Raw genomic sequence first — 27,654 nt, 5'->3', positions numbered from 1 at the left:
GCTTGGGAAGACTGTCATTTTTATAATAGCGAAGTTGCATCTTCATCGTGCGCTTCAAGAAGACACAAATTTCCCGACGAGAGGAGGTGAATCCCAATTTCCAAAGCCTCCCCAAGAGCCCAAAAAAAAAAAAGAAAAATATAGAAGATTACAGCAATCAATCCAACAGAGTAAGCACAGAGAGATAAGAACAACGTTAGAAAACGAGCATGCAGAGGAGAATGTCGAAAAACCATCGTTTGTATTAAACCCTAGAAATATCATCACCGCATAATTGGTCTTCCTTACAAGAGCGCTAGGTACCATGCATTTCCTGGATCCACCTTCTTTTTCCTTCCCTTGGTTCATGATAAACCCTAGCTAGACCTCCCTAAAGATTACAATCTTTGGTTTTTTCGCTTTTTTTTTTTCCTTTCTTTTTGGGGTTCTAGTTCATGGTATCTAGAGGAAGCTTAATCTGAGATCTAGTGTCGGATGATCCATCGTCACCCCGAAACCGTGTGCGAAGTCTCGGCACTCAGTTGCATGCAACCTGAGCTTCTCCGGTTCCGCCAACTCGTCGAAGGACTTGAGAGGGAAAAGCTGGAGAGTTTCCATCACCCTCTCCGACTCCACCACATGATGTGGAATGAAATCTGAATACCAAAAAACACAAGAAGAAGAAGAAGAGGAGGAGAAGATAAGTAAAGGTTGCAAGAGAAGATCCTCAATTTCCATGTACGAAAGCTTCAGATTTACGGTATATTCACATAATTATAATATAATGACAGCAAGAATGACTAACGATGATGTTCTTAGGAAGTTCTTGATCATATCCCTACTATGATGCTGAATAGAAACACAAAAGGTCGATAATGCTCGAAGGTGGGTAAAACTAGGTACGTTTGGCTGAAGAAATCTTCTCCTCGCTGCGGATGGCCTCCTTTGTTTGATCGTCAACCGACACTTTCCGACGCTTTTGCCTTTCCCTGGCTTTGTGGTTCTGAAACCAATAAAAGACGTTCTTGCTCTCGATCTTGCCATAAAAACTCAGCTGAGTGGAGATCTTCTGAATCTGGTCAGTGCTCGGAGTCCGAAGCCCGGACCTGAACAGGTCGGTCAGAACTTTAACCTGCTCGGCGGTCGGGTTCCACCGCCCGCACTTTGTACCCCCACCGCCACCGTTGCCACCGCCATGATTGCCGCGGACACCGGCGGCTTTGATGTAAAACCCTGACATTCCTTCTTCCATTGTTTTCAGCCTCAAGCAAATGCTCTCTAGTGATGAAGTTTCTTAGACTGTGTGCGCTATATAAAGAGGCAAAGGGGAACATTAAACTATATGTGTATTTGGTTTTTTGGTACCTAAGCTTTTGTCCTTATTGAATTGGGGATTGAAGTACACCAGAATCAAGCCCTTATTTTATGCCAGTGTGCTTTGAATTTAGGGAACGTGAGAGCTTGAACTGTATGAGGATTTTCATGGGCTCAACTTTTTTTTTTCCCTGATTTTTTGTACATTGGGTAGAGAGAGAGACATGCGCAAAAGCTGCCACCATTCAACGTTTTGGTCTGCGAGCAGACAAGATGGAAGTTCTCCAACCCTCGAATAAATTATTCTCATTCCTTATGTAAATCTGGACATTATTAAATTGGACAATCTGAGTGATGCTAACATTGTTTCGCCAAACTTATCTTTGAAAGAAGTGACACATTATATGACTTCGGGTTTTTAGAGAAATGGGTTATGTTCATGTTAGGATTTGACCCATAACCACAACGAAATAGACCGTAAAAGCGAGAAAAAGAAATCGAAACACACATTTATCTTGATTCACTTTTAAATTAGGGTTACATCTAGGAAAGAATTCAATTACAATTAGCGCATCACACATCTTTGTTACACGCCCATTTACAAGTGAAAGAGATAATATATAGCAATAGTTATTCATAGACCATCGTGCTTTCCTATCGATAAAGAGTATGAACCACACCTAACAGTTCAAGCATTCAAAAAATTTCATCTCAAAACTTTGTAAGTCGATTTTGTAAACCGAAATCACTCTATCTCTAGAATTCAGTCTATTAAGCTTATGTCTTTGAAACTGATCTGCGAATATACAGCTAGGGTTTGTGCTTTTCAGTAAAGTTGAAACGCCGCTATAGTATATGTGCTAATTTGCCTAGTTTTGTGGTGTGTTTCATGCCTTTTATTAATCATATCGAGTCAGTCCAAACCTGTAGTGACATAAGAGAAAGGCCAAAACCTAGTTTTTTTAAAGCTGTTGCTGTCTGCTAAAGACCAAAAGCTATGGTTTCACTCGAAAATTTTTATTGCCTTGATAGTCTAGAACGAGAGATCGATGGGGCAACGAAAGTCAAAGTTCGCATTGTCTGATCTTGCGTGGACGGTTGTGATCTCCACATCCGACAGAGATACTCCCAGTTTAAGTTAACCATCAGTACAGTCCCAGTCAAATGATGTCGTGCTAAACCCATCTTTTAAGGGTGTGGATACACAGACAAGAGGACAGCAGAGCCACCGGAAATTACATCGTGATTTAGGAGACGACCCACGAGCCTCGTGACCAACCAAAAGAGAAGCAGCAACTTGGCTTTTCCCTTGGCATTTCTTGATGATCAAACCAACTGCACGCCCTCCTTTAACTTTCTAGGGCTTTCAGCTGATCTCTGATGCACGATTTTGAATGATCAGAATAAAAGTCGCTTGTCATTTTGACTTTTAGGTACCTGTTGGGAAATATGATTGACAAAAGACAAGAAATAGAATCAAATTTTAAGGCGTACATTTTTTTTTTTTGTTGAGGAATTATTTCTTCACAACATTTTTAATGGTTACTCGCAAAAAATCTCCTAATACAACAAAGTCTCGTAATGAGAACATTATATCACAATTCCGATATTTCTCCAAGAACTCTTAAAAGCAAACAATTGGAAAGAAGTCTATATATATATGTGAAAGAAACGAAAATGAAAGTTGTGAATTGAACAAAAACGACCGTTAATTTATAGCGAAAATATTTGAATAGACACAACCTTTCGAAGGTTAAGAAGTTATGTCCGAACAGACACAACCTTCCAAAAGTTAAGCATTTATGTCCGAATAGACACAACTTTTCATGTCTGAAAAACTATAAATTCGGACACACTTTTTTAGAGGTTGTAAGAGCTCTTTGTGCAATGTTCCAATAGGACACAATGGTTATTCTATAGTTATAATTAATAATGTTTTTTTTAGTAGTGCCAAATGTAGTTCACATGCGGACTCACATCTTTTCTACGTAGGATAGGACACTTCTTAGTTTGTTTTTTACGAACAAACAACCAACAATACCCACTCATAGCCATAGTGCCATTATTTTGAGAAGTAAGTAATCTTGTGACCCTCTCCGTTTGCATATCAAGATTGAGGACAGAAACATAAGTTGCTATAAAATTGTTTCCAAAGCGACGTGACGAACTCTTAATGGATATTCGAATATGAACCTCCCATTCAAATATGAGCTTATAGTTTGCCCCGACTCGATTTGCAAACTCGCTAAGTTTTGTGAAACGATTAATATCGTGAATATTATTACTCCTTATGTCTAAATATGACGTTTCTTCTCTCAAAGTTCATTCCAAGAATGCAATCCTAATTTAGCAGGATGTGCATATGATAACATTTTCCTATGATACATTTCAGTTCTTCTTCTTTTTTTCCTCCCTAAACAAGATTCAACCTAAGATCGATGAGGAGTCATTGGGACAGCATGGAATTTCCGGTGAAAGCTTCAGGGCATATTGGGAATCAACGCTTCAGCTCTGCGAGACTTTTACTCAGACCAAAAGGGGATAAGAGACTGTGACCAGAAAACAATCGTGGGAAAACTACAAATTAGATGGTGAAGATCTGGGGAGTCCCAAAGGGGTAAACGACGACGCAAGAAAGAAAGAAATGGCTGTGGACTTGACCAGAATTATATATATGAGCAAAATTTAACCTAGGCATCTGGTTCAGCTCGTCCTATGCATTGTCTGCATTATCCTCTGAGCAGTTTGCCCGAGTTTTAATGCTTATTCTTCTATCTCCAGTCAAGACGAATTGATATCGAGGCCAATTGGCTCAAATTTCAGCAAAAAGAGAGGAAAAAAGAGAGGGAAAGAAATGGTCAATTGGGACAACAATTCCCAAGAATGTTTCATATTATAATGTATCAGTATTTCATTGTTGCGAGCGAATCGTTTGTCCGTAGCATTCAAACCATCACCAGCTCAACTCCTAGAAGAAGCAGCCAAGTTAACCGGGTCTCGCCGTCTGAGCATGCACGTATTATGCAGCTTATTAACGCTCAAACAAAACCCTAATGAGCCATGTATCGATCAGGGTTTGTTTATCTAGAGAATACAACAGATCATATTATGGTGGAAAAATGACACAAATAGTCCATGAACTTTGGCCCAACGAGTAATGTGATCCATGAACTTTTAATTTACTTCATGCAGTCATTGAACTTTAGCTTATGTGCAATGTAATCCCGGAACTTCTAACTTGTTCAATGTAGTCCTGAATTTTTTTGTACATGTTCGGTTTAGTCCATGTACCATATGAAATGTTCATTATTGTTCCCGATCTTAAATTAATGAAAGTGCTACATTGAATACTTTCATATCTGTCAAGGATTACAGAAACATGTACCAAAAGTTCAGAAACCACATTGAACAAATTAAAAGTTCGAGGACCACATTGAACGTTAGGCTAAAGTTCAAAGATCACATTGAACAAATTTAAAGTCTAGGAATTAAATTACACATCGAGCTAAATTTCAGGGACCTAGTGTTGATATTCATACTAGACCTAATAATGGGACATGCACCTTCTTGTATGATATGCTTGCTACCAACTAATCACACCGGCAAAATCGCATAAATTTCATTTTTTTTTTTTTTTTGCAAATCGTGATAAAACATGAATCCCATGATATGTGGAGGTCATAGTAGAGTGAATAGAACCGTTGGAGATGTCCTAGAAATTTGGTGGTTTGAATGCGAAGAGGAAAAGGGAAAAGAAAAGTGCATGAAATGCAGTCGGAAAAATATGGCACGCGTGAGCAAATAGGTCTCCCCCTAGAACTCGACTTTTTCCTCCTTGTCCGGACCACGTTTGTCGGTGTCTCTTTAAATGCGAAAAGGTGTCGAACGACATAATTTTTTGACAACCACAAAAGGAAAGTGGAAGTGGGCGTGGCACTTGATAGTAATAATGAGCAAAGTGACAGACCAAACCTTAATTATCAGTGACACACGAAGCACCTTTATGCCCCCAATCATATGGTAAGGCTGTCTTCCAATTGACCCCACAGCCACCAGAAAAAGAGGAATTTTCCCAAACTCCATCACTCCATAATCTTAATGGTCAGTTGAAATGAAGGCAATTAGTGGATTAATTTTTTCAATTAGTGAAATCTTTCTGTGGCGCCTAACTTTTAGTGGCCCACCAATTAAATAGTAATTAATACCACATCTAAAAGAAAACAATAGTGGCGCATAATTTCTTCTCGTGTCACTGTTTAAAATTGGGTAATTTATCCTTCGATAGGAGTTGTGGAGTTTGCCCAATTTGTATAGGTGAGTACACTAATCTCCAACTACAGATCGAATTGGTCAGTGCGATCCTAATGTCAATTGAAAACATATGGAGTGCCTTAAACAGATGGCATTAGAGAGTGATGTGTCCGAGCTCATTTAAGGGTCCTAAAAATAACTAGTCGAAACACCAAGTCAGTATCCCTTTAATTTCCCTTTTCTCGTGATATATATACCGATTCTCTCACATAGGCTATGATGAGCGTACATGACTTTGCCTTCATTTTTTTCTTCCACGCGTGATCGAAAAACAAAAGATCATCCAAATAAGTAGGCCGAGCTCGAAGGACTAACCTATGAACAATTGGACCATATTCTTGAGGCAATGAAAAAGTGTAGGGTATTCGAGTTCGAAATTCGGACCCAAGTGAAAAAAGAAAATTACACGCCACTAAGATCTTTGCATCAAAAGGGTTCATAAGTTAATTAATTCCTCTTGTTAAACGCCTGTCCCATTCGCATCGACTTTACTGGAACTTGGAGTACCTTGCAATCGAACATGTGAATAGGAAAGCCATCCTCACGTTGGTGCAGGCGAAACCCACTCGAGCCTAGGGGAGGGAGAAAAAGATAATGGCGAAAAACGAGTGATGGACGAAGCACGAAGTAGGGAACTGAGATTAGAAATCAAAAAAGGTGTTTTAAGAAGTGGGTAAAGTAGGTTTTAGGAAGGAGTTCAAGGGTCAAAAAGTGGATTTGATAAGAAATTGCGGTCCCAATATACAAATTGAAACGGGCACCCCATTCTATAGAGTAGCCTACGGAGTAGCTTATATAAAGATAAATTTCATACGAACATGGACTTGAAAATGGTGAATGTGAAAGGACCGACAAGCAATAGAAGCGACCGGGACTAGGTTTGGCACTTGGCAGTTAGCACTAAGGGTGAGCGAAAAAACTGGGATCCACCCAATTGAATCGGCCCGTACCCAGTTGGTTGATTTTGGACGGTAACCGGTTGGTGCCGATTCGGTTCCCAGTTCCAATTTTTTGAAAATGGAGGGTACTAATTCAGTTCATGATTTCAGGTAGGAATCACCCAACTAGATCAACCGGACCGGACATATTTATAATATATATATATATATATATATATGTATATTCAATTGAAGCTAAAATCCTCAAATTTTCAATCACCTGACCCAGACCCATGCACGCCGGATGAGCCAAAAAGAAAAAAACCGCAGCCTCACTCTACTACCTCTCACTCTCACTCTCACTCTTGATCTCGATCTACTCCCTCTCACTCTCAGTCTCGATTTTGCTCGGCCTCTTGACTCTAGATTTGCTCAACCTCGGCGCTCATCGCTCCTCACACAGTAATGATGTGAGTTGGAGTCACACCAGCTGAGCTCTCTAAGGCTAGTCTGTGAACACCTGTGCCTCTCGCATCGGCTGAATACTCAAATACGTCCACAGTCTCCTCTATCTGTTGTGGGCCTGAGCTCTCTCTTTCCTCTTGATCCGCGATGGCCTTGCCTTTGGCCCCTCTTGCAGTCCTCAGCCTCACCATGAAATGGCGTACTATGATCTTCGTTGGTGCCACCAACTTGGTGCAAATTGTTTTACACTTGCTGATTTTTCTAAATCCAGACTTGCAAATTGTTCCCGCATGACTTCAATTATTGTTGGGGCTGTGGATTTAATCCCTATCCAGACCATGATCTTCGTTGGTGCATTTTTTAATTGATGTTGGTGCTCAATAAGATCCGTTCCATGGATCCAATTGGGAATCAAACCGGACTAGTGGTTCAGTTTTCAGGTGGATCTATAGAATGAGTGGGCGGTTCGGGGGTTTGAATTTTGCGAAACGGGTCCTTAACGGGTGGTTCTTGATTCCGGGGTGGGAACCACCCATCCTAAAACCCATCACCCCTACTTGACAGTAGCAACTGTTGAATAACATTGTAACATCATCCCACCAACGCTAGTTATAGAGCACTAGTTCAATCTCATGAAGACAAGACTTGACAAATGAGACAAAGGGAAAAGGACACTTGGATCAACCTTTTTTTGATCATTCAAGTGCCATAAAACTTTTCAACCAATCATTTGAGTGTCGTAACTTTTTAAAAATGTTTACCAATCACATCGAATTTTCGATACTTGGATGAACGTTATTTTAAACATTATGACACTCAAGTGATCTATTGAAAATTATGGCACTCAAGTAAATATTTTTTTAGAAGTAATGGCATTCAAGTGATCGAAAATAAATTATGACACTCAACCGAGCATCATATGAAAGTTATGATATTTGTGGTGTTTTTATGTCACGAGACATCGTATGTACCCTATTCGGGGGTGTCAAAGGGTCGGCTCTCGGCCCGGCCCGAGCCACCATGTGCTCGAATTACATGTGCCCCAACTCTTCGGGCTGGGTTGGGTCGGGTCGGGTTGAGTGGGATTCTTTTTTCTTTTATTTTTTTAATTTTTTTAAAATCAAAATCACTTCACAAACCTACAGGATGAAAGAATATAAAAAAGAAAAAAGAAAAATAAATTAAATTAAAAAGAAAACATGGGTGTTAAAAAAAGCTAGAGTCGCTCGGCCGGGGCCGGCCCAAACCCACTTGGCCCGAGTACCAAGCCCGGCCCGAAAAGGCTCGAAAATTGGGTAAATTTTCAAACCTGGCCGAGTCGGGCTTGCGCGGGCTTTTTTGACACCCCTAACCCTATTGTCTCTATTGGTGTATCTCTTTTGAGGTCTGTAGCCAAGAAAAAAGAAATAGAAAATGGTTAGGGGGTCAATAATGCTTTTTCGCAAGTTGGGCAAGAACTTTCGATCTTACAATGCCATGCAAATGATTTGTATAGGAACCGACCATACTATTTATGATTTTCGACAGTACAGGGAATGTCGAGAGTAATTTAGAGTACATCCAAATAGTCTACGTTAAGCACAAGAGAGCAATGTGAACCCCTTGAAGGCGGTCTATCACTTCCACGACGGAATTGAACTCTCTCTTTTCTTGGAGTTAGGTAGTTTAAGTGTGATATGGGCTCTCACAGATTAAGGTTCGCCCTCTTGGGAACGGATCTGCTTATCTCCGAGTGCAAGTGTTTAATGGGCCAATGTACAAGCCTCCACATAGCCCATTGTTATAGAAAAGCGAATCAAGTGACCGATTGGGTTACTAAAATCCATATACAAAAGATTCTTTCTTGTAATTGGATTATTGACCCTTCTCAAGAACCATGGGACCTTTTACGACCGGAGACCCATTTAGTTTCTAATTATGGAATCAATTAAGCGAATGGAAGAAATCATATCTTTTGACCAAAAGAAAAATAATCTTATCTGAATCTTTAAATTTAGAACTCGTTCTCAATCGAAGTTCTTTGCTCTACGCTCATCTTCTTCCATTAGAGCAAACGATGAATCGTACGTTGTCATGATCGAGCCGATCCTATAGCTTAATTTGCCCGACACGGAATGGTATTGTTGGGGTGATGGGCAAGCACCACTGAAAGAAAGAGAATGCGAAATTTGATGAAAATCCTCTATTTCTCGAAAAAGTTGTGATATTCGTGCTAAAAGAAATCATGGATGAACTAGTTTCCCGAGTTCAAAAGACATCTCCGAAATGATTCCACGAGACTGCTATAGTCCCAAACAAATCCCCAGGATGTCTCCGGAAATCGTCTGCTCGTACAACTTGTTCTATCAAACATCCTCAACTCAAACGATTTCAAAGGCAACAACAGCACCTTATAGCTTTCCCAAGTTTTGGCCTTTCCTTATCAAATTTGAAGTTCTTGGCGTGCTGTCGTGTGGAGTAGCGGGCTAATTCGTTGAGGGTGGCGAGCAATGCCTTACTGCTTGGGGGGATTGGGCATGGGGGTCTAATAATTGAGAACAGACATGCGTCAAAAAGCAAAGATCATCTTCTACTTTTGCATAGACAAACATGACAAGACATAACCATACGCACGAAAGCCCATCATCATCTTCACATCCATGGCCCCTCCGCACCACACCATTTTCTCTCCGACTAAAAACCAGAGAGAGAGATTCGAACTTTAGGGCTAAAAAAAACACTGAAGCGATAACATAAAAACTTGGACCATGCATGCTTTCATCATCTCCCACGATCCGGGACCATCAAACTTTTTTTCCCACGTTGTTCTTTGCTCTCGCGGTCGGGGAAACCATGTCTTGTTTCTCTTTGTTCAGCTGGCTTTGAAGGGGATGGCCCTTATCACCACCTGGTGGTACAGAGCCGCCAGCGCCGCTCCGATGAATGGTCCGACCCAGAATATCCACTGCATCCAACCCAAGCAAAGTACTGTCATTTAATCAACAATTGGATCACTTGATCGCATGTAAATCTGCGTAACTACTTAGTGAGGTGCATTTACGTGGTCATCCCAGCCAAGGTCTTTGTTGTAGATGATCGCAGCACCGAGGCTCCGAGCAGGGTTGATGCCGGTTCCCGTTATGGGGATGGTGGCCAAGTGCACCAAGAACACCGCGAACCCGATAGGCAGGGGTGCCAAAATCTGGATGACATGGATCAATGTTAGATCCAACCGAATTGTAATCGAGCTCAGTCGCGTCGGTGTAAGTAGGACTAGAATCATTAAACCACACTGATTAACCCTAGGTGGATCTCGGTCATTCTAGTTTCATCGCGGTAAATTCAATTATTCAAGGTCAGTAAGTTCACTTTATAAGACTGATAAATCACTTCTTTAAACTATAAAGTTCAGGTAGAGTCACTGCTTCCGCTACAGAATGACAATACCTATACGCAAAGAAAAGAGAAGTAAATATTCGTTCGGTCTGGTATGATATTACTGAGGCCGAACTAATTGCTGATATATGTAACGGGAATGTGTGTGTGTGTGTGTGTGTCAAACTTACAGGAACGTGGGAGTCTCGGGCACTTCGCTTGGCGTCGGTAGCGGAGAAGACGGTGTAGACGAGGACGAAGGTGCCGACGATCTCGGCACCGAGGCCATCGCCCTTGGAGTAGCCGGCACTGACCATATTGGCGCCGCCGTTGTGCAACTCGTACTGGGTCTTTTGGAATGCCTTGACCACGCCGGCGCCGCAAATAGCTCCGAGACACTGCATCACCATGTAGAAGACCGCTCTCGTCAACGACAGCTTCCTCGCCAGCAGCAGCCCGAAGGTCACCGCGGGGTTTATGTGGCCTCCTGTACCAACCCCATAAAGAAAATCGTTGGGAACAATTCGACGAATGGGAATGCCTGAAACCATGTCAAGTGAATAAAACGAAGCACATAATGTTAGGATCCTAGACCGTCTTACCCGAAATGCCGGCGGTGCAGTAGACGAGCGCGAAGATCATGCCGCCGAAGGCCCAGGCGATCCCCTGAATCCCCACGGACGCGCACTTGGTGGGCGACCTGACCACCCCCATCACCGTCAACAGCGTGATGTACAGAAACAGGAATGTGGCCACGAACTCCGCGATCCCAGCCCTGTAGAACGACCAGGAAGTGAGCTCACTGGGCTCGAACAGCGGCGCGGGCAGCGGCTCCCTGTAGTCCTTCCCATCCTGGGTCTGTGCCGCAGTCCCGATCGGCTGCCTCTCCCCGAACTTGTTGGCTCCTACCCTCACGTCCTCTTCTCTTCCCTCCATCTTCTTCTTCTTTTTCACAGGCCCAAGTGCTTAATGAGTATGGTGAGGACATTGCATGATTCTTGCCTAGGACTTTATAGAGTGAAGGTGACCAGCGAGACCGACTAGTGGGGACAGAGGCGTCGTATAATTGCAACCGACCAATCATTTTCTTGGAATTTTTTTTTTTTTTGTCTTCTACTTCGAGGGACTGAGGCGAAATAAAACACGTTTTTGATTGGCCGACGTTTGGGCGGCTCTTGGGTGGCGGAACTGTGGCCACACACGTGGCTGGTCCTGCGAGGTCGGTCTGCGTCAAAGCCCACCGCCCCAGTTGCATTAACAGTGCGGACGGTGATCATGAGACTTTGTGGTCCGTGCAGGGGATTTGAGCGGCTTCCACTGTGGACCAGTGCGATCGCCATTCCCAAATATACAACTCTTTTTCTATGTGATTTGTCTTGGGGGAGCTCACGAGGTTTGCTAGAGCACGGATGAATTTATGTGGCACCGAGGAAAATAATCAGGACTCCAAATCCACGTGCTTTGGGTGAAACGAGAGAATAAAGGGATTTGCACATTTCATAGATTCGGGATATGACTGACGGACGTGGTTGAAGGTTATTAATATGACGAAGCCAAACTTTTGGATTGAATAACACGCGAGTCGTCAAAATAATACGCGATTCATGCGAGTCTTATCGTTCAGTCGGTTATCCGGATTATTACTCAATTCAGAACCGGTCTACATCGGAGATAAAATAATGAGTTTTTTCCTTTGTCAATGCCGTTGTAAGAACGAAAAGGGTCTCTTTTGGAGAAATGGAGGGTTAACAATTGCCTCCTCCGTTTTGTCACCGCAGCCAATCCAGAGAGTCCTCCGTTTTGTCACCACAGCCAATCCAGATGGCAAGTTCCTATTTTTGGGAATTTAGGCTAGGCTATGGACCTGGCCACGTCATCTTGTCCGTGTCTTTGCAAAATATTCGACCATGAATGCGATGGGCCGAAGCAAAACACTTTCTGTCATGGCCCAGTCCAGGCCCATTGGAAATGGACTCTGCAAAACCCAGGAAGCCATAGTTGCATGAAAATGTGGATCTTGCCTTCCGTACCACGACGGTTGTCAAAGTGAGTCTGCTTGGTTGAGAGTAGAATTTTCTTTTTAAATTTTAGTTCTCATAATGTCACGCTTTTAAAAAAAAAAAAACCAAGTCCTTCTAATCTTAATTTGTATAATCTGGTAATTTTACGTTCACATAAGTTCTAATCAATTTCCTTAGGCACCAAATTCGATCAATTTCATCTGATGTGACTGAGGGCCGCATAAGCTGGATTTGGTCAAGTTTTGGTGAAAACAACATTATTTTTCTGTTAAAAAAACACATAACAATCCCGCTAATCCCGTTATTTTGAGAGGGAACTTTTGGCATTAACCAAAAGTGGACCCCATGTGAAGAATTAAAGCTAGCATTCCTCACCTAACCTTAACAGTTCTTTTGCGGACAGAGAGGCAAGCCCGATTGACCCCGCGATCACGCAAATGGGTTCCATAATGGGAAGGAATACGTCCCCGCTTACGTAGTTAGCTTCCCTAATCTAATTTGGAACAAAAAAAAAATTCTGCGCTCTGAATAGACCGCCGCCCCAGTTTGTCTCGCAATCATAGAATTCCATCCGCATGCGGGGGGACTAAACAATTTTATCTTTGGGATTCTCCGCTTCGCCAAAACCGGGGTACAATAAATCAATCTGCATCCAGAAACTATGCAAAATCAGAAATATGTCCACTTTGGTGGGTCCCGCATGATTGGAAAAATAACACCCGGGCGCTCGTTTTACCCTTCAACGAAAGCGGCTATTGACCTTGGCCGGACCGGGTGACTTAATATTTACGGGACAGCGTGGAGGTTAAACTCATCATCCTCGAACTCTTAGTCCATGTTCGAATCGATCTTTGAACTTTGGTTTTTGATCAGATCGGTGGTTTATGCTCTCAGATTTGGACTTAATTGGGTCCTTTTGGTTGGTTTTGTTAGTAAGTATCCAGAGAAAGAGAGAGAGAGAGAGAGAGAGAAAGAGGGCATAGGTGACATGACATGGCGAGGTGAGAAAGAGAGCCGAGGGTGGCCACACCGTCACTTCCCACCTGCACCGGCGAGGGCAGTCAACCCTTGCGGGTGGCGCCCACCGCCGAGCACGGTCATCGTTTGCGGAGGTGACTTACAAACTGTATGTGACCGCTCGATTGTAATTACGCCGGTTGTTGGCCTTCCCGGTTTGACCGGTTTAAACTCATCAAAGGGTTGAAATTACCAAACCAGCCCATGTAATTGGTGTGAGTGATATACACCTGAGAGAATCCTCCTCCACAAAAATCAATGGAGGCAACCCGAAAACCCGAATACTCCCCCCCTCCCTCCCCCCCTCTCTCTCTCTCTGCTGATGCTGAAGATGCTTGTTTCGACATTCTTGCTTCGACGAGTGCGAGAAGGGACCATTTGACTATTACGATAATGTCTGTGGCTTAATCATCAACACTTGCTCCGTCGTGGCCGTCTATCCATCATCCTCCCTCGGTGGCCTTCCTTTTGGTTTCCGATTCGTACATTCGTCTGACTCACCACGAACTGCGAAGTAAGTTCAATCCCCTCTCTCTCCCTCCTCTAGAAGAGCGTCGCGCCGGCGAGGGGGACAGCCGCCGGAGACTAGCGAGTTCGCCGTCGGGATTGACTCCGAGACCAATGATTCGATAGGCTGATTCTTCGACTCGGTGGCGGATCGCGTCGACGGGAATCTCTCTTGATGCGCGAGTTGCTGAGCTCGTTTCTTTGCTTCTCTGAGGTCGGATTGCGATGAGAAGGAGCTTGTTCAACCTGAACCGCAGGACGGCGCAGAGATTCAAGCAACTTGCGATGGTGTCCGTGGGATCGGTGAAGATCAAGCTTCTTCTCCTGTGCTGCATCGCTTTCGTTCTGTTCCTGCTCGCCGGCCGTGCTTCGGTTTTCAACGGAGAGGACGCTATCGGCACTTCCTCGAATCAGTTCTCCGATTCTCGGCCCGTACAGTACGGTTCATTATCACGTTACCAAATTTCCGAATTGTTGGACTGCTTATTGATAAGATTCAGATCATTAATTTCAGTTGATTATCTTCTGGAAAGTCTATTTCATTAATCAGAAAAGTTATTCCGCTAGGAATTTGTTTATCTTGCCTATTCGGTATCTTTCATCATTTCTGGGTCTCTCAACGTTATAATCGTGTCCCTTGCTTGCCATTTTTCGCATGAACGTTAGATTATCTGCTGATTTTGTTGCTTTGCTGCTTGGGACACTTGACTATCCATATTCTCTTTCTCTTTACAAAAGAATGGCATCTCTTGCTTGTCATTCTTGTGAAAGCCATGTAATGATATGCATCTGTGGTTTTAACAGACTCGAAGGGATTGTTCCTCCTGCTGCCTCTTACTTTAATGAATCTGAAATAGTTGCCCTCACAAACATAGAATTAACTATATGATCTGGACTTAGATTTTGTAGTGTGTGCGTGGGTGATAATGAATGACATCAGTGTCTGGAAATGCCTTTTACTGGCTGCGGAAACAGTTTTACCTGAATTAGCGGTGCAGCTCTTATATTACCTCTTTTAGGGAGGAAATTAAACATACTGGACAGTGGTTGGTTAGAGTTCTTGCAGGCGAAACATCATGTCTTATCCATTTGAAGAAAATGGAAATTCTAGTGGTATCGCAATGATGGGATTGTTACCGCTGGTGTATGTTTATTTATGTGGGACTAACGGACCGGTCTGCTGATTCATTCCATGGATATAATAGTTATCGGCAAATGGGTAGTCAGGAAATATATAGATACAAATCATCAATGTGATGATTCTCTAGTGTTAGTTCTTTCTTTCCATTCTGCACAAATAAGAATGTAAGAGAGATCACGAGCGCTCGTGCTATCGTGATTGTTCAATTGGAGCAACATTATATATCTTTTAATTATGCCAAGTTTGTAGTAATTCCTTGTCAAGGAGGACATTCATCTTATTGTGTTCTCTGCTTCTCACAGGAAAGGATATGCCATCCTGATCAACACGTGGAAGAGAAATGATCTTTTGAAGCAGTCCATTTCCCACTATGCCAGATGTTCATCTTTGGATTCTATTCATATTGTCTGGAGTGAACCAGATCCTCCATCAGAGTCTCTTAAGAAATTTTTGAATCATGTCATCCAGTTGAACTCTAAAAGTGGTCGGAGAGTCGAACTAAAGTTTGATATCAATAAGGAAGATAGTTTGAACAACAGATTTAAGCCCATTGGTGATCTGAAAACAGATGCTGTTTTCTCAATCGATGATGACATTATATTTCCTTGTTCATCAGTAGAGTTTGCTTTTGATGTTTGGAGAAGTGCACCGGATACAATGGTTGGATTTGTGCCTCGAGTTCATTGGATTGATCAGGTAATAGCATTTTCCTTGTAGCTGTCATGCAAATGAACTAATTGATTACTGGAACGCACCTATTTTGCTGGGTCCAGGACTATGGTGGTACACTAATTATTTTTCAGGATATGGGGAATCTGAAAACTATTTGATTTGTCATTAGAGTTCTCAAAGCTTCCTAATTCTTGAAGATATTTCGTTATGTGACATAGATACTGTAATGCTTAAGGCTGCATGGAATTTCCTTTCTTTAGCTATGTAGATGAATCACTGTGGATGCTTCCTTTTTCTGTTCTCTGTTCTCTGTTACCCAGAGCTTGGGGATCCTAATTAGGTGTAACTTGTCTAATGAAGTTTGGTTTTGGATTTGCTTTTTCCATCTACCATCGCTGGTTGCTAGGAGCTTGCTTTTTGAGTCAGAATTGACTTGCATGGAGATTATTTACACCAGTTACATGTTTTCTCTGTTATAAATGTTTTTGCAGAAAGGTAGTGCCGATCGCTATGTCTATGGTGGATGGTGGTCCGTATGGTGGACGGGTACGTACAGTATGGTGCTCTCAAAGGCTGCATTTTTTCACAAGAAATATCTGGATATATATACAAACCAGATGCCGGCATCAATCAGAGAATATGTTACGAGAAACAGGTAATTATGCATCATGAGTATGTGGCTTTTCTCTGATTTGGCAGACATTCTGTTCTCTTCTATCCCCTTCTTTCTGACTCTATCTATTAATGGGCTTCAGGAACTGTGAAGACATTGCAATGTCATTCCTTGTAGCGAATGTTACTGGTGCTCCTCCTATTTGGGTTAAAGGTAATTAGGTTACATATGGAATCTTTCTGCAATTTTATGCAATATTGGATTATTGCACATGACATGGACATAGATGGCATACTGAGTAGTTTTAGTGCTTTGTTGCAATTGTGGGATGCATCAAATAAGCAGCTGATGATTTTTTCGCCTAAATGGGGACCCCTATATCTTAATTTACTCGGGGCTCCTGTAATAAGTACATTGAGGTTTAAGGATGGAAATAGGTGAGGAAATGCTTGTGGCTTTCTTTTTCTTTTTTCTTTTTAAAGAAGGTGAATTTGGGAATTTTATGGATGACACGTGATATTTTTTTATATTTAATTGGCTCAAAGAGATCCTTGTAACCTACCTACTTAGTGGAAGAAGGGTTAACTGTTGACCAAATGTCACTCAATAAATGAAACACTGCGGTAGGGTGCAAAAGTATTCTGGGAAAATAAGCTGGATCCAGTACATGGTGTTTTCTTTTATGCCATTCATATACTCAGTTTTGCAACTTTGGAATTTGCTGGTATCAAGTGTCAGTATGTTCTGATCGGGTGTTTTGTTATCGTTATCTTATAATTCTCTTCAGCATTTCTTTCCAGACAGAACGTAGCTCGTCTGCCACATGTCCCGTCCCTCTGCTAATGTTTCCTTTGCGTTTTGCCATTGCTTCCTGCAGGAAAGATATTTGAGATTGGTTCCACAGGAATTAGTAGTTTGGGAGGTCACAGTGAGAAGAGAACTGTGTGTGTCAACAGGTTTGCAGCAGAATACAGGCGAATGCCTTTAGTATCGACTACTGTGAAGGCTGTTGACAGCAGGGATATCTGGTTCTGGTGATGCTATATTTTCTCATACACCACCGATCAGTATTTCCACGTTTTTGCTGATTTAGTCATGTTGTTCTGATTCAACCATTTGTTCACTAGGTGTATAATATATGAAATTCGACATTACTTAGCTAGATATTTTTTTTGTCATTGAAGCTATCACGCTCTTCAGATATGGGTTGTTGTACGGGATCATGTTAGAGAAGGATGAAGCCTGGAATGGCTTTTTATTTTTGTAATGACACTCCAGCATTAGTAGTGGAATTGCTGTTTCATTCTGTCTCTCTGACCGGTGATTTATCCATTTGTGTACTTACATGTTTTTGCTCGGGAGAAAATTGATCTGTTCTCCATAATTTGAAGATTCTTTTTGTGAAGAAGCATCTGCCTTAATGTGTGTAGCTTCCAGCTCCAAACATATGTACATATTAGTTCGCCACTTGCTTATGTGCTTCTGTTTTTGCACAATAAATGATCTTTCAAGGAACAGAGCCATCTCGGACAGGTATAGACTGAAATTACTAAAAAGATATCCCAGCATTCGTTTGCCAGGGGAAGAAAGTGAAAGAGCCATCTTGGGAAATTCTTGGGGTATCTTAATTCTTGCAAGTTATATTGGCAACTTGCAAACACTGGATTCTCTCTTTTAGATGCTATAAATAGAATAATGCTAGTTGTCATTAAAAAAAACCGGTTTGCAGAGCATTTTGACGTTTTAAATTCTTATCGGAGCATGCCATGTAGCTCAAAATGACAATTTTGTTGTTCTGTGTCAAAGATACTTGCTGCTTCTCATGTGCATTTACCATCGTACTTCATGTGTTTCTGATTTGGAAAGTAGGAGAGACGCCCCATTGCTACAATTGCAAGCCGGAATTTGTCACACTCAGCGTAAACCATATCGCACATGAACGGGCAGATTTTGTACGCATCAATAAGAATTAGTCGAGCTTAATCGCGCACCTGATGTTATAGAGAAGAAGTTTCATTATAATGATTTGTCCAGATATTTTTTGGTAATCCATGAAGCTTCTTTTTTCTACCTATCGAATAAAATATGTCAAAACTGGAAATTTCTTTATGTAAGCATGAGCAGCCCATGATTGGAATGGACACTTAGTAGAAGCATGAGTAGAAGCAGAATATAACCGAAGGGATGACCAAAGGAAAGAACCCAAAGCAGGTAAAAGATCTCTCATTATTAACTTAAGATTACATGAAGATGAAATGACCTGTTCTGTTCCTTTTTAAGACCGCCATTTCCACCCTCTTCACTTAATCTGTACATCCTAACCATAACCCGAACGGTACGTCCATCCTGCTCACATTTCCTGGAGCCAAAATAACCTATCGAAAAGAAACACGAGCCAAGGCCTACATTTTTGCAGCCAAAATCGGAGGTTGATTACCTTATAATGCATCATCTGCTTCCGACAGTCTAGTCTCGTCGCCCGAGGAGTAGTTAAGAGGGTAACACGTCTCTTCGCCTCCGGAACTCCAGAGGAAGCTGGCGTACCTGGACGCATGATAAGGATTCTCTGGTTCAGCTGCGATTGCTTGCTGATATCTCTCCTCCGCTCCCCACGCATCTTTCTTCACCATCCACAAGAAATCCGCATACCGACTCAACGACTCGGCGTCCAGGGGCTCAACCTGCACAGCGCGCTTAAAGCACTCCTCCGCCCTGCAAAACCAATCGCAAACCCCCACAAAAAATCTCAGTGCTGCGATCATCGATGCACCAATGTGACAAAATAAAAAATGCACAAGTTATTGAAGATATGAAAGTCCAACTCTTCTCTCATTTCTCCACCCAGGATAATGATTTAAAGAGGAAGACTGCCGTAATGTTTCGAGAACTGAAGTACGCTGCACTACTTCGAACATCATCTTAACCTTAAGCATTTTGAAATGCAAATGTGAACAAGCTCTACCAAAGCACGGATGTGCACATAGTTCATACATTCTTTATATGATCTTATTCCTAGTATATTTGATAAAGAGAAAAGAATTCAGAAGTTATACGACAAGTTTTTCCAGGTTATCCAGGAAAAAGACAATCATGCATTATCAATTATTGAGACACGGGAAAACCATTCGACTATCAAGATGGCCAAGTAAATAAAATGTCAATTATCCGATAAGTTCAGGCAGATTCTTGAGCCACAACAAAAAGATAGTCCGCAAGCATCGAACACATTCTGTAACAAATTGAGAGGTCAAGACCCAATTGCGTTTAAAGCTCACCTGCGGTAGTCTTGGTATACAAGGCAGAGAAAATGCGCATAGTTAGAGAGCAGCAGGGGATTGTAAGGATCCTGAGACAAGTTAAGTTGGTACAGAAGATCTGTTCTCCAATATTCCTCGTAATCATCGGTTTCAATTTCCACAGACACTGGTGAAAGGAACTTCCTCATCCCTTCAAGATCGAAAATTTCGCCTCCCCTTAACAATGCCTCCATCTTTGCTGCTTCATCCGCTATAGAGCTCCACAGATTTGTCTCCTCGACGTTCAAAGTTTCAGTCCATGATGGAGAAACTCCCAGTTTCTCGCCAGGAACAATGCTAGGCTTTTCTTCTGGAGCGGCGGATTTATCGAGATGACCACTTGCTCGAATAGTCCCATTTGTCAAACTAAATTTTGAGTTTTCTTGACCTTTATCCTCCACCAGCATCCAAGTTTCCAGAGATACTTCAGAGGACATATTCGACATGTTATGAGTCACAGAATAAGCGCTGAAATCAGCAGATAGTATCATCACGTGCACCATAAGAGTTGGCGCTTGTGAAAACACCTGTTGGAAAATCCACACAGAAGATGCATTTATCTCTCTGTGCACCTTATTCACTATCTCCCCCAAGTCTTCACTGTAGAGATTCTCCCTCGTGTGCATGGCATAGCTCTGAATCTCTCTCATAATAAGCACCATCGAAGCGAAAGCCTTCTCGACTGAAGAGCATTCATATTCCCTTGCTGCAATGGTCCTCATATCCTGTTGCTTCTTTCTCTTTATCATCCTAAGAGACAGGGGGATCTCGATGCTCTTCGCTTTCATCTCAATGCCGATTCCAACGATTTTGTTCCTCTCAGGCCACTCCGGTGGCGTTGGCCAGATACCGAGCAGCGATGGCTCCAGGAAATCCATCTTCAAGCACGATGATCGATCCAAAAAACCCCTATTTCCACTACCTTCCGCCTCCATGTTCAGAAAATGCCCAGAAACATCTGCCACTGCACAAGCAACGTCCATTGTATCACTGCAATCCCCATCTCCCCACATGGACACACTGGTTCCTAGGGCTAATTCCGAAGTCTGATTAGACACTTCTCCGCCCGAAAACATCTCGGAACTTCGGCAGCAAAACCGTTTGAGCCAGCCATTTCTTGATTTATGGAAGCCAAAAGGAGCTGTTCTGTGCACTAATCTACAGGGCACATTAGGATTTCTGGCACTGTTAAGCCCTAACAAGGAAGAAACTGGGACCCTTTTCTGTGTATGAAATAATGAGTAGGGGGTTATAGGGTGTGAGGATTTCAAGCCATTTGCAGCCACCTTCAACTCCATGAAGCCCCCAAGTGGCCAAAAAGAGCTCGGAATTGATGCAGTCTGAGAGAACCCTTCAAGGATGATCAAAGGAAGAGAGGATGGATGACAAACCAAACCAAGAACTAACAGTCAAAAGTCCCAGGAATCCCGTGTGCACTGGCGAGCGGGATAGGATGACTTTGCAATTCTTTTTAGAAATAAAGGTTACTTTTTTGGCATAATCCACACGATATCAATCAAAGAAAGAGAAGGTCTAGAAGTTGCCTTTGCTTTCAACTGCAAGTCTGCAATCAACCTGGAATTTAGATAAGGCAGAGAGGAAAAACCCCCATTAATCAGAGTCAAAAGTCACCGTCTTTACAGTTCTTGCTCCTATCCTACCCTACATTTGAAAGGGAAGAAGGAGCAAAGATCAAACAACAGGAAATCTCGAGGCTTTCGTCAAGGATTCACAAAATGAAGAGCAAAATTCAAAGCTTTATCAAGTTTCTTGAAAGTGGGTCTCGATGATAATCCATAAAAAAGAAAGAAAACATGAAGAACACTCACCAGAAGTCGGTTCAGTCGAAGGGGATAACGCCGATCTTAATGAAGAGGAACAAGAACCCCTTTTGCCGTGACTAGACCCTTCTTTTTCTACCTCGTTAACCCGCCAAAAGTGGCCCTTCTTCCATAATTATTGCCCCTGTAGAAAAGGTCAAAATCGCTCCCGCTCCACGTTCAAACAAGAAAATCGCTTCTGCTTTCCCTCCGCGTAAATCTACCGGGACGATGGTTTTGTTCCGATACACTGCGGAAGAAAAATCACAGCATTTGCCACCCCACGGAGCCCGACGACTCGACTCGAATCACCGCCGTATATCAGACTCAAGAAAATATCTTGTTATTACCGCGCATGGGTTCGGACAGGGACTGCTACGACACGTGGCGATTCTTCAGAAGAAGAAAGAGGGGGCGTGGTTTAGGCGTCCCGCAGTGCTGGAACTGCTAGGAAACGCCAACACTTGTCCCTCAAACTGGCCACGATTCGTAAGGCTTTTACGGGCGGTAATCCCGTGGCCAGAGCGCTCGTAAAGTGGGTGTTGACAACCTACCGGCTACCGCCGTTCTTTGTAGAATAAAATCGAGAATTGGAGAATTGAATCGGTTGAACCGCTCTGATCATAGAGGGTAATTTTTAGGTTTCAAAAATATTTTGAACTGATTTCGATATATGAATTCTAGATAAAACTTGAAACTTGAAATCTTGAAAAACCATTGATCTGAATTTCCATTTTCAATAATATTCATGACTGAATTTTTTTTACTTTGTTGATATTTTATATTTTTCATATGTTTAAATATGAATTGCGGTCAATAAATTATATCAGCAAATAATGATCATTAGAATTGATAATACACTACAATCGTTTAATTAATAATATAAGTAGAATCCGGGTAGATCCTGAAATCAATTATAAAATCTGCGATAAGATAGACTTCCGATTTCATGATATGAATTTTGCGAGGCAACTCTCTTAATAATTCCCCACATTGGAGCAGTAGATCGGGGACAAGAATTAATATGTTCCAAGAGTTAGATATGCTCATGAATGCATCTGACTTGATGTGAAAGAACGAACATAACCAATTTGCTTAAATAGTCACTTTAGATTCGATTATATCCCTTCGCAACATGCACTTTATAAATCCTGTAGCCGGATATTGAATCGTCGTTCGAATGGAGTTTTCTTTCTATCTATTCACATGCAATTGCTAATAGTAAATCGGTCATATCAGTCGCCTAATCGCATATCGTCGATTCTATCTAAAGAAATTGAAGAGATTGTGGCTATTCAATTCGTTGTCGGTTGTTGGAGAGAGAAAACGTAAATAAAAGAATTCAAGTTTGAGGCTTTTTGTTTTGTAGGGTTAGGCCATTCTTAAATTGGTTAACACAAACCCTAACTTCACTTTAAGTAAAATCATAAAAAATTGGAAAGAATTGCCTCCATTATAGTCTACAGAAATATCCTACTGCTGAGTTTAGACTCTTATTTGAGATTAACTTGGTCAATATCATCTCAATTATTACGAATTTCAATGAGTTTTCTTATTGTCTTTGGCAATCATATGGACTAAATTTGTGTTTCTTTCTAAAGGTCGTTAGCTTGATTTAGTGACAAAACAAGAATGAACATTCACAATTTCTGTACGGTTCAATCTTCATGTCGTGAAAATTTACAAGAGAAAAGATTAATCGCCAAAATTAAGTTCGAAGAATCAATGTCGTCACATTCCAACTTTGTTATGCTCCTTTTCCCAAACTCCGAGTCCTTCCAGAGTCGCCCCGCTCCGAACTCCGACCACCTTTGGCGTTCTCGCCGCCGCTCAACATCCGCCCCAGAAACGTCTTAGCAGCGTCCAAGCTCGGGAAGTAGGTGCTCTCCAGGAACACCTGACTCAGCGAGTCGCTCGTCTCCGAGCTCGCCACCGCCCTGTCCCCCCTCGCCTCCAAGCTCCCCATCACCGCCGCCACCACCTGCTTGTACGCGAAGAAGAACCTCTTCACCGCCCCCTCCACCGCCTGCAGCGCCTGCAACAGGTGGATCCTCTCGGCCTCCCCCTTCTCGCAGTACAGCCTCATCGCCGCCTCCTGCAGCCTCGGCCCGCCGTTGGGGTCCGCCTCCACGCCCAGGATGCGCGGCACGTTGTGCTTCAAGTCCTTGCACTTGCCGGTGATCTCGACGAGGCCCTTCGACCGGAAGCAGAAGGACGCCGTCTCGGCCCTGATCGCCAGGTCCCTCTTCAACCTCAGGAAGTCCTCCGGGTCCAGCAGGAGGTGGAGGTCTTCGATCTCCGCCAGAAGCTTCCAGAATCTCTCCAGCAAGTAGCAATAACTCGCGGCTTTCTTGAATTGCTTCTCTTCGATCCTCTCCGAGATCCGTTTCAGGAGCTCGTTCGTGGCGTAGATCCACGATTCGAGAATCTGGTGCGTCGTGTGAAGCGACTGGTTCTCGTGATTGCTCTCGATTTGATCGCTGGAAGCGTTTCGCTTCAGAGAGTGAAGCTCGCTAGGCCTGCACACGTCGTCGTATCGCAAGGCCGGCTTCCCGGTCAGGTTCGGCTCGCCGAGCCCAAGAGAGTACGGGCAACCCCTCATCTCGCACTCGATGGTGTACAGGATCCTCTGCGCCACGTCCTCCGAAGTGTGCCACGTAGCGAGCCGGGGCAGGAGGCTCGCCTCGCTCGCTCGGCTCACCGCCGCGGCGACACCCCCGGGGATCCTCCACACCTCGGCCCAGCTGCCGCCCCGCGCCAGCTCGCAGCCGGCCGAGCTTAAGCCGACGAGGGGAGCCCCGCCCGCGCCGCCCTCCTCCTCGCCCTCGTCCTCCACTAGGTCGGCGATGAGCTGGATCTGGCTGGCGGCGAGGGACTCCAGCCGCCGCCTCCACTCGAGGCGGTTGGCGTACGGCCTCGGGTCGGAGAGCGCCGTCGAGACGAGCCGGAAGGTGATCTCCAGGGCCTGCAGGGCGGGCCTGAGCAGCGACTCGGCCTTCCAGCCCGGGAATTCCCGGGCGCCCCAGAGCCTCCTCAGCTCCGGCAGCCTCAGGTACTGCTCGTAAGCGGCGACGGCCGGAGCGGAGGCGGACGTCAAGGCCGCGGGGGATCGGAACGGCGTCGAGGGGAGCAAGAAAGGAAGCTTGTCGCTGGGGACCTTGGGGGAGTTGAGGGGCGCGTCGGGGGAGACCACATTCGTCTTGCAGTCGAAATCCACCATCTTTGCGGTCGCCGGATCGATCAAAGGAAGGAACTCGTCGATGGGTAATAGAATCGAGACAACCGGGTCGGGTCGGGTTCCGGCTGAATTCGAAGTTTCGATTGAGATGGGGTTGGCGAGAGAGGAGCCGGGGGCGTTTGTATATAAAGAGGAAGGAGGATATGATGGAGAAAGAGATGCGTGTGAAATGGAGACGGAACATTGACCGAGGGTTGGCCGCGGGGGGCGCGCATGGGAAACGAGGGGGGAGGATTTCGCAAAGTCGCGTCGTGATTTGGTTTGAATAATCATAATAATTGTAAGACGAGAATTGAATAGGAGGGAGGTGGTTTGAATTGAATTCTTAGTGGAGGACGCGGGGGGGGGGGGGAGTCGTGCTGTGTTATGGATGAGGCCAGGGGGGGTGGACACATGGAAGCTTATCCGAATCACCTAACGTTTGGGGGAAGTGTCCGGAGGCGCCCTTTTCTTTGGAATTTAGTTCGGGTTTCGGATTTGGAATCTTTGAAGTTGGAACCCCCCTTTTTTGGGTTTCTACGTATGGTCCGCCTCCATAACTTTTTTTGGGATAGGGTCGAGCATCGGATTCGACTCCGCTTGGGAACCGGATGGAACCCATTTGGACAAAATGTCGATTCAAGGCTAGTTTCAGGGGAAATTTGTCCGGTTCTCGGTTCCTCTGAACCTAGGACTGATGTAGGACGTCTGTTCTACCCCGGAACCGACATAAACCCGATCCAAACTGATCGACCTGGTTTGGTTCTTGGGAGTGGACCGATTTTAAGTTTCTTTCAGAAAAACAAAAGTCGGTCTTCAATATGAACGAGCAGCAACATAACCACTTGACTATATGTGCATAAAAAGTTTGGTTTCTTATTAAAAAAAAAATGTGGGTTGGTTCTTGGTTCTATCAGGGAACCGAAGGTTAAAAATGGATCAAAAAATCTAGAATTGGGAGTCATGGGTTTGTACCGGCTCGAGGCCGACCCTTCCACGCAGATCACCAGTAATTTACTCGGCGTTCCTCTGGACAAATTTCGTCTCATCAAACCCATGGTATTGGAGTACCCAAATTCGAAATCGTGGGGCGTATACGGACAATCAATTTCTTTTTGGAGTTGGGCGTGGAAAATTGACTCTTCCTTAAAAAGGAAAGATCCTTCTAAAATTTGAGGACAGATTATAATGCCCCAGAAACAGAACACTTTGGGAACATAAACACGTATGGTAAAAAAATATTCCCAAAGTGTTACGAGAACACTTTTGAGAAATATAAACACTTTTGGAGCAGAAATAAGAAACAAAAAAAAAATTGCTTCTGTGTTTCTGAAATACTTTTTAGAAATACATTTGAAACATTTTTTTAGAAAAAATTAGGAATAATTTTATTTTGAATACACTCTCTTCTCTTTTGTTCTTGCAAGATGTTAACACCCGATTTTTGATCATTTTATTTTAGAAAATTAATTAAAAAAGAAAAATAATTCATAAAATTACAAAAATCAATATTAGAAGCTTTGGCCTAGCCTTAAGAACCAATTTTAAACAAAAATATTTTTTGTAATTTTTGACATGTTTCGGATTTATTTTAATTATAAAATAGCCAAAAATAGGAAAAATAGTATTCATGGTAAAAAAGTACGCAAAAATAGTCCATATTTTATTTTAATTTCCTTTTCGTCTTGGCCTCTTAAAGTTTTAAAAATTCAGTTTGGGACAACATGTCTCTTCATTGATCACAATCCTAAATTGACTAAAAATTCATTTTAAATCATTTTAACCAAATTTTTTTCCTTTTAGAGTCATGACCGAGACTTTTATACCCTGCATTTCATTTTAGTCTTCATGTTTGGAAAAATTGCACAATTGGACTAAAAGAACCTAAATGCACAAATATTTTTCATTTTAGTCCCCGGTTTCATTTAAAATGCAATTAATATTTTTCTAAGGGTCCCTGTCTAAAGGTAATAATATTTTTAACTACTTGAGAACATTTACGCGTAACTCATAATTGTAATTTTTCCTATCTATATAAAGCATATTTGATGTTCTCGTTGTCTAATTCCAATTCGTCTTCTCTTTTAGTTTTTTTTAGTTGATCTTGTATTATAATTTGATAAATCGTACATAAATTACTTATACATATATTGGTCTAATTTGATTTAGTAAATTGAACAAATGAGATTTAATTTGATTTAATAAGTTAAAAAGATAAAGACTCCTTAATTTTAATATATATAGTCTCCTTAATTAAATGAAAAAATTAGGAATAATTTTTTTGTAGTTGCCAAAAGCATTTTTTGTCCGGGAACATAAACTTTATGCGATTACCGAATGCGTTTACGTTTCCTTTTTGTTTCGGGAACGTAATTTTTTTGCGATCACCAAACGCGCTTTCGTTCCCAAAAATCGTTGCTGGTAACGAAAATAGAAAAAAATATTTCCGTTCCAAAAGTTATTTTGGGAACAGAAACGTTACCATATACAGCCTAATCGTCGCTAATGGACGGTGGTGTCAAGTATTTTTCGTCTCGTTCTTTTGGAAGCATGAGAGGCTTGCCGGCGGCGCGAAAGGGGATGATGTGGTTCGCGGGAATGACCTGGCACGCGAGGTTCGATGACTTGGAAGGCTTTATCACAAGATAGACATGGATGGAAACCGAGTCAGACATGGCAACTTTATCCCACCCACCAATCGCGGCGGAGATTGGTCCTTAGGTTTCTCGGACCCCTTTTTCCAGTTGCGTTTAGCATCCAACGAAGGTTTTGTCTTTGCTTTATTGTTTTAATTCCTGGTCGAGTTCGTGCCTCGACGGATTGCTCTCATCCGATTCGCGGCTGTGTTGTGTTGTGTACGTATGCTTGCCTAAACTCCAACGTCTACGAAGCGGGTTGTCTAATCCAACGGGACGAGTCCCAAGCTCGGTATCACCTTCAACAGTGGTCATTGGACGTTTTTTTTTATGAACGGTAACGTGTGTCAAAGCAATGCGCAACGTAAGAATTGACAGAATATGTTTAGAATTCATGATTTAATTTTATGGGT

At 42.8% G+C, this 27,654-nt stretch overlaps 5 protein-coding genes across 8 annotated transcripts; 1 reads left to right on the top strand and 4 right to left on the bottom strand.

Moving 5' to 3' along the window:
• Positions 1-219: 219 nt before the first annotated feature.
• Positions 220-1,277, bottom strand: LOC115743673 (WUSCHEL-related homeobox 5-like). Its single transcript, XM_030678565.2, has 2 exons — positions 883-1,277; positions 220-635 (listed from the first exon to the last, which is right to left on the bottom strand). Exons 1-2 carry the CDS (start codon positions 1,229-1,231, stop codon positions 442-444), a joined length of 543 nt encoding a protein of 180 aa, XP_030534425.1. The 5' UTR covers positions 1,232-1,277; the 3' UTR covers positions 220-441.
• Positions 1,278-9,497: 8,220 nt separating this feature from the next.
• On the bottom strand, positions 9,498-13,657 carry LOC115743669 (probable aquaporin PIP1-4). 3 transcript variants are annotated; one of them, XM_048279545.1, is made up of 5 exons: positions 13,635-13,657; positions 10,904-11,247; positions 10,493-10,788; positions 9,988-10,128; positions 9,498-9,891 (listed from the first exon to the last, which is right to left on the bottom strand). In XM_048279545.1, the coding sequence occupies exons 2-5, from the start codon at positions 11,235-11,237 to the stop codon at positions 9,799-9,801; spliced, it is 864 nt and encodes a 287-aa protein (XP_048135502.1). In that variant the 5' UTR covers positions 11,238-11,247; positions 13,635-13,657; the 3' UTR covers positions 9,498-9,798. The 3 variants fall into 3 exon arrangements, with proteins under 3 accessions (XP_048135502.1, XP_048135501.1, XP_048135503.1); XM_048279544.1 differs by having other exon boundaries at positions 10,904-11,246; positions 13,630-13,651; XM_048279546.1 differs by having other exon boundaries at positions 13,639-13,651.
• LOC115743666 (glycosylinositol phosphorylceramide mannosyl transferase 1) lies at positions 13,638-17,578 on the top strand. Its single transcript, XM_030678552.2, has 5 exons — positions 13,638-14,274; positions 15,290-15,683; positions 16,151-16,314; positions 16,415-16,485; positions 17,150-17,578. Exons 1-5 carry the CDS (start codon positions 14,072-14,074, stop codon positions 17,308-17,310), a joined length of 993 nt encoding a protein of 330 aa, XP_030534412.1. The 5' UTR covers positions 13,638-14,071; the 3' UTR covers positions 17,311-17,578.
• An 893-nt stretch (positions 17,579-18,471) lies between these two features.
• LOC115743661 lies at positions 18,472-21,634 on the bottom strand. Of its 2 annotated transcripts, none has more exons than XM_030678545.2 (3): positions 21,398-21,634; positions 19,548-21,225; positions 18,472-18,984 (listed from the first exon to the last, which is right to left on the bottom strand). In XM_030678545.2, the coding sequence occupies exons 2-3, from the start codon at positions 20,864-20,866 to the stop codon at positions 18,711-18,713; spliced, it is 1,593 nt and encodes a 530-aa protein (XP_030534405.1). In that variant the 5' UTR covers positions 20,867-21,225; positions 21,398-21,634; the 3' UTR covers positions 18,472-18,710. The 2 variants fall into 2 exon arrangements, with proteins under 2 accessions (XP_030534405.1, XP_030534403.1); XM_030678543.2 differs by having other exon boundaries at positions 19,548-21,143.
• A 1,368-nt stretch (positions 21,635-23,002) lies between these two features.
• On the bottom strand, positions 23,003-24,700 carry LOC115743662 (nematode resistance protein-like HSPRO2). Its single transcript, XM_048279534.1, has one exon. The coding sequence runs from the start codon at positions 24,606-24,608 to the stop codon at positions 23,136-23,138; it is 1,473 nt and encodes a 490-aa protein (XP_048135491.1). The 5' UTR covers positions 24,609-24,700; the 3' UTR covers positions 23,003-23,135.
• Between the last annotated feature and the right edge of the window lie 2,954 nt (positions 24,701-27,654).

This window comes from Rhodamnia argentea, chromosome 5 (assembly GCF_020921035.1).
Source record: "Rhodamnia argentea isolate NSW1041297 chromosome 5, ASM2092103v1, whole genome shotgun sequence".
Lineage (NCBI taxonomy): Eukaryota > Viridiplantae > Streptophyta > Magnoliopsida > Myrtales > Myrtaceae > Rhodamnia > Rhodamnia argentea.
This window is presented reverse-complemented; position numbering and strand designations above follow the sequence as displayed.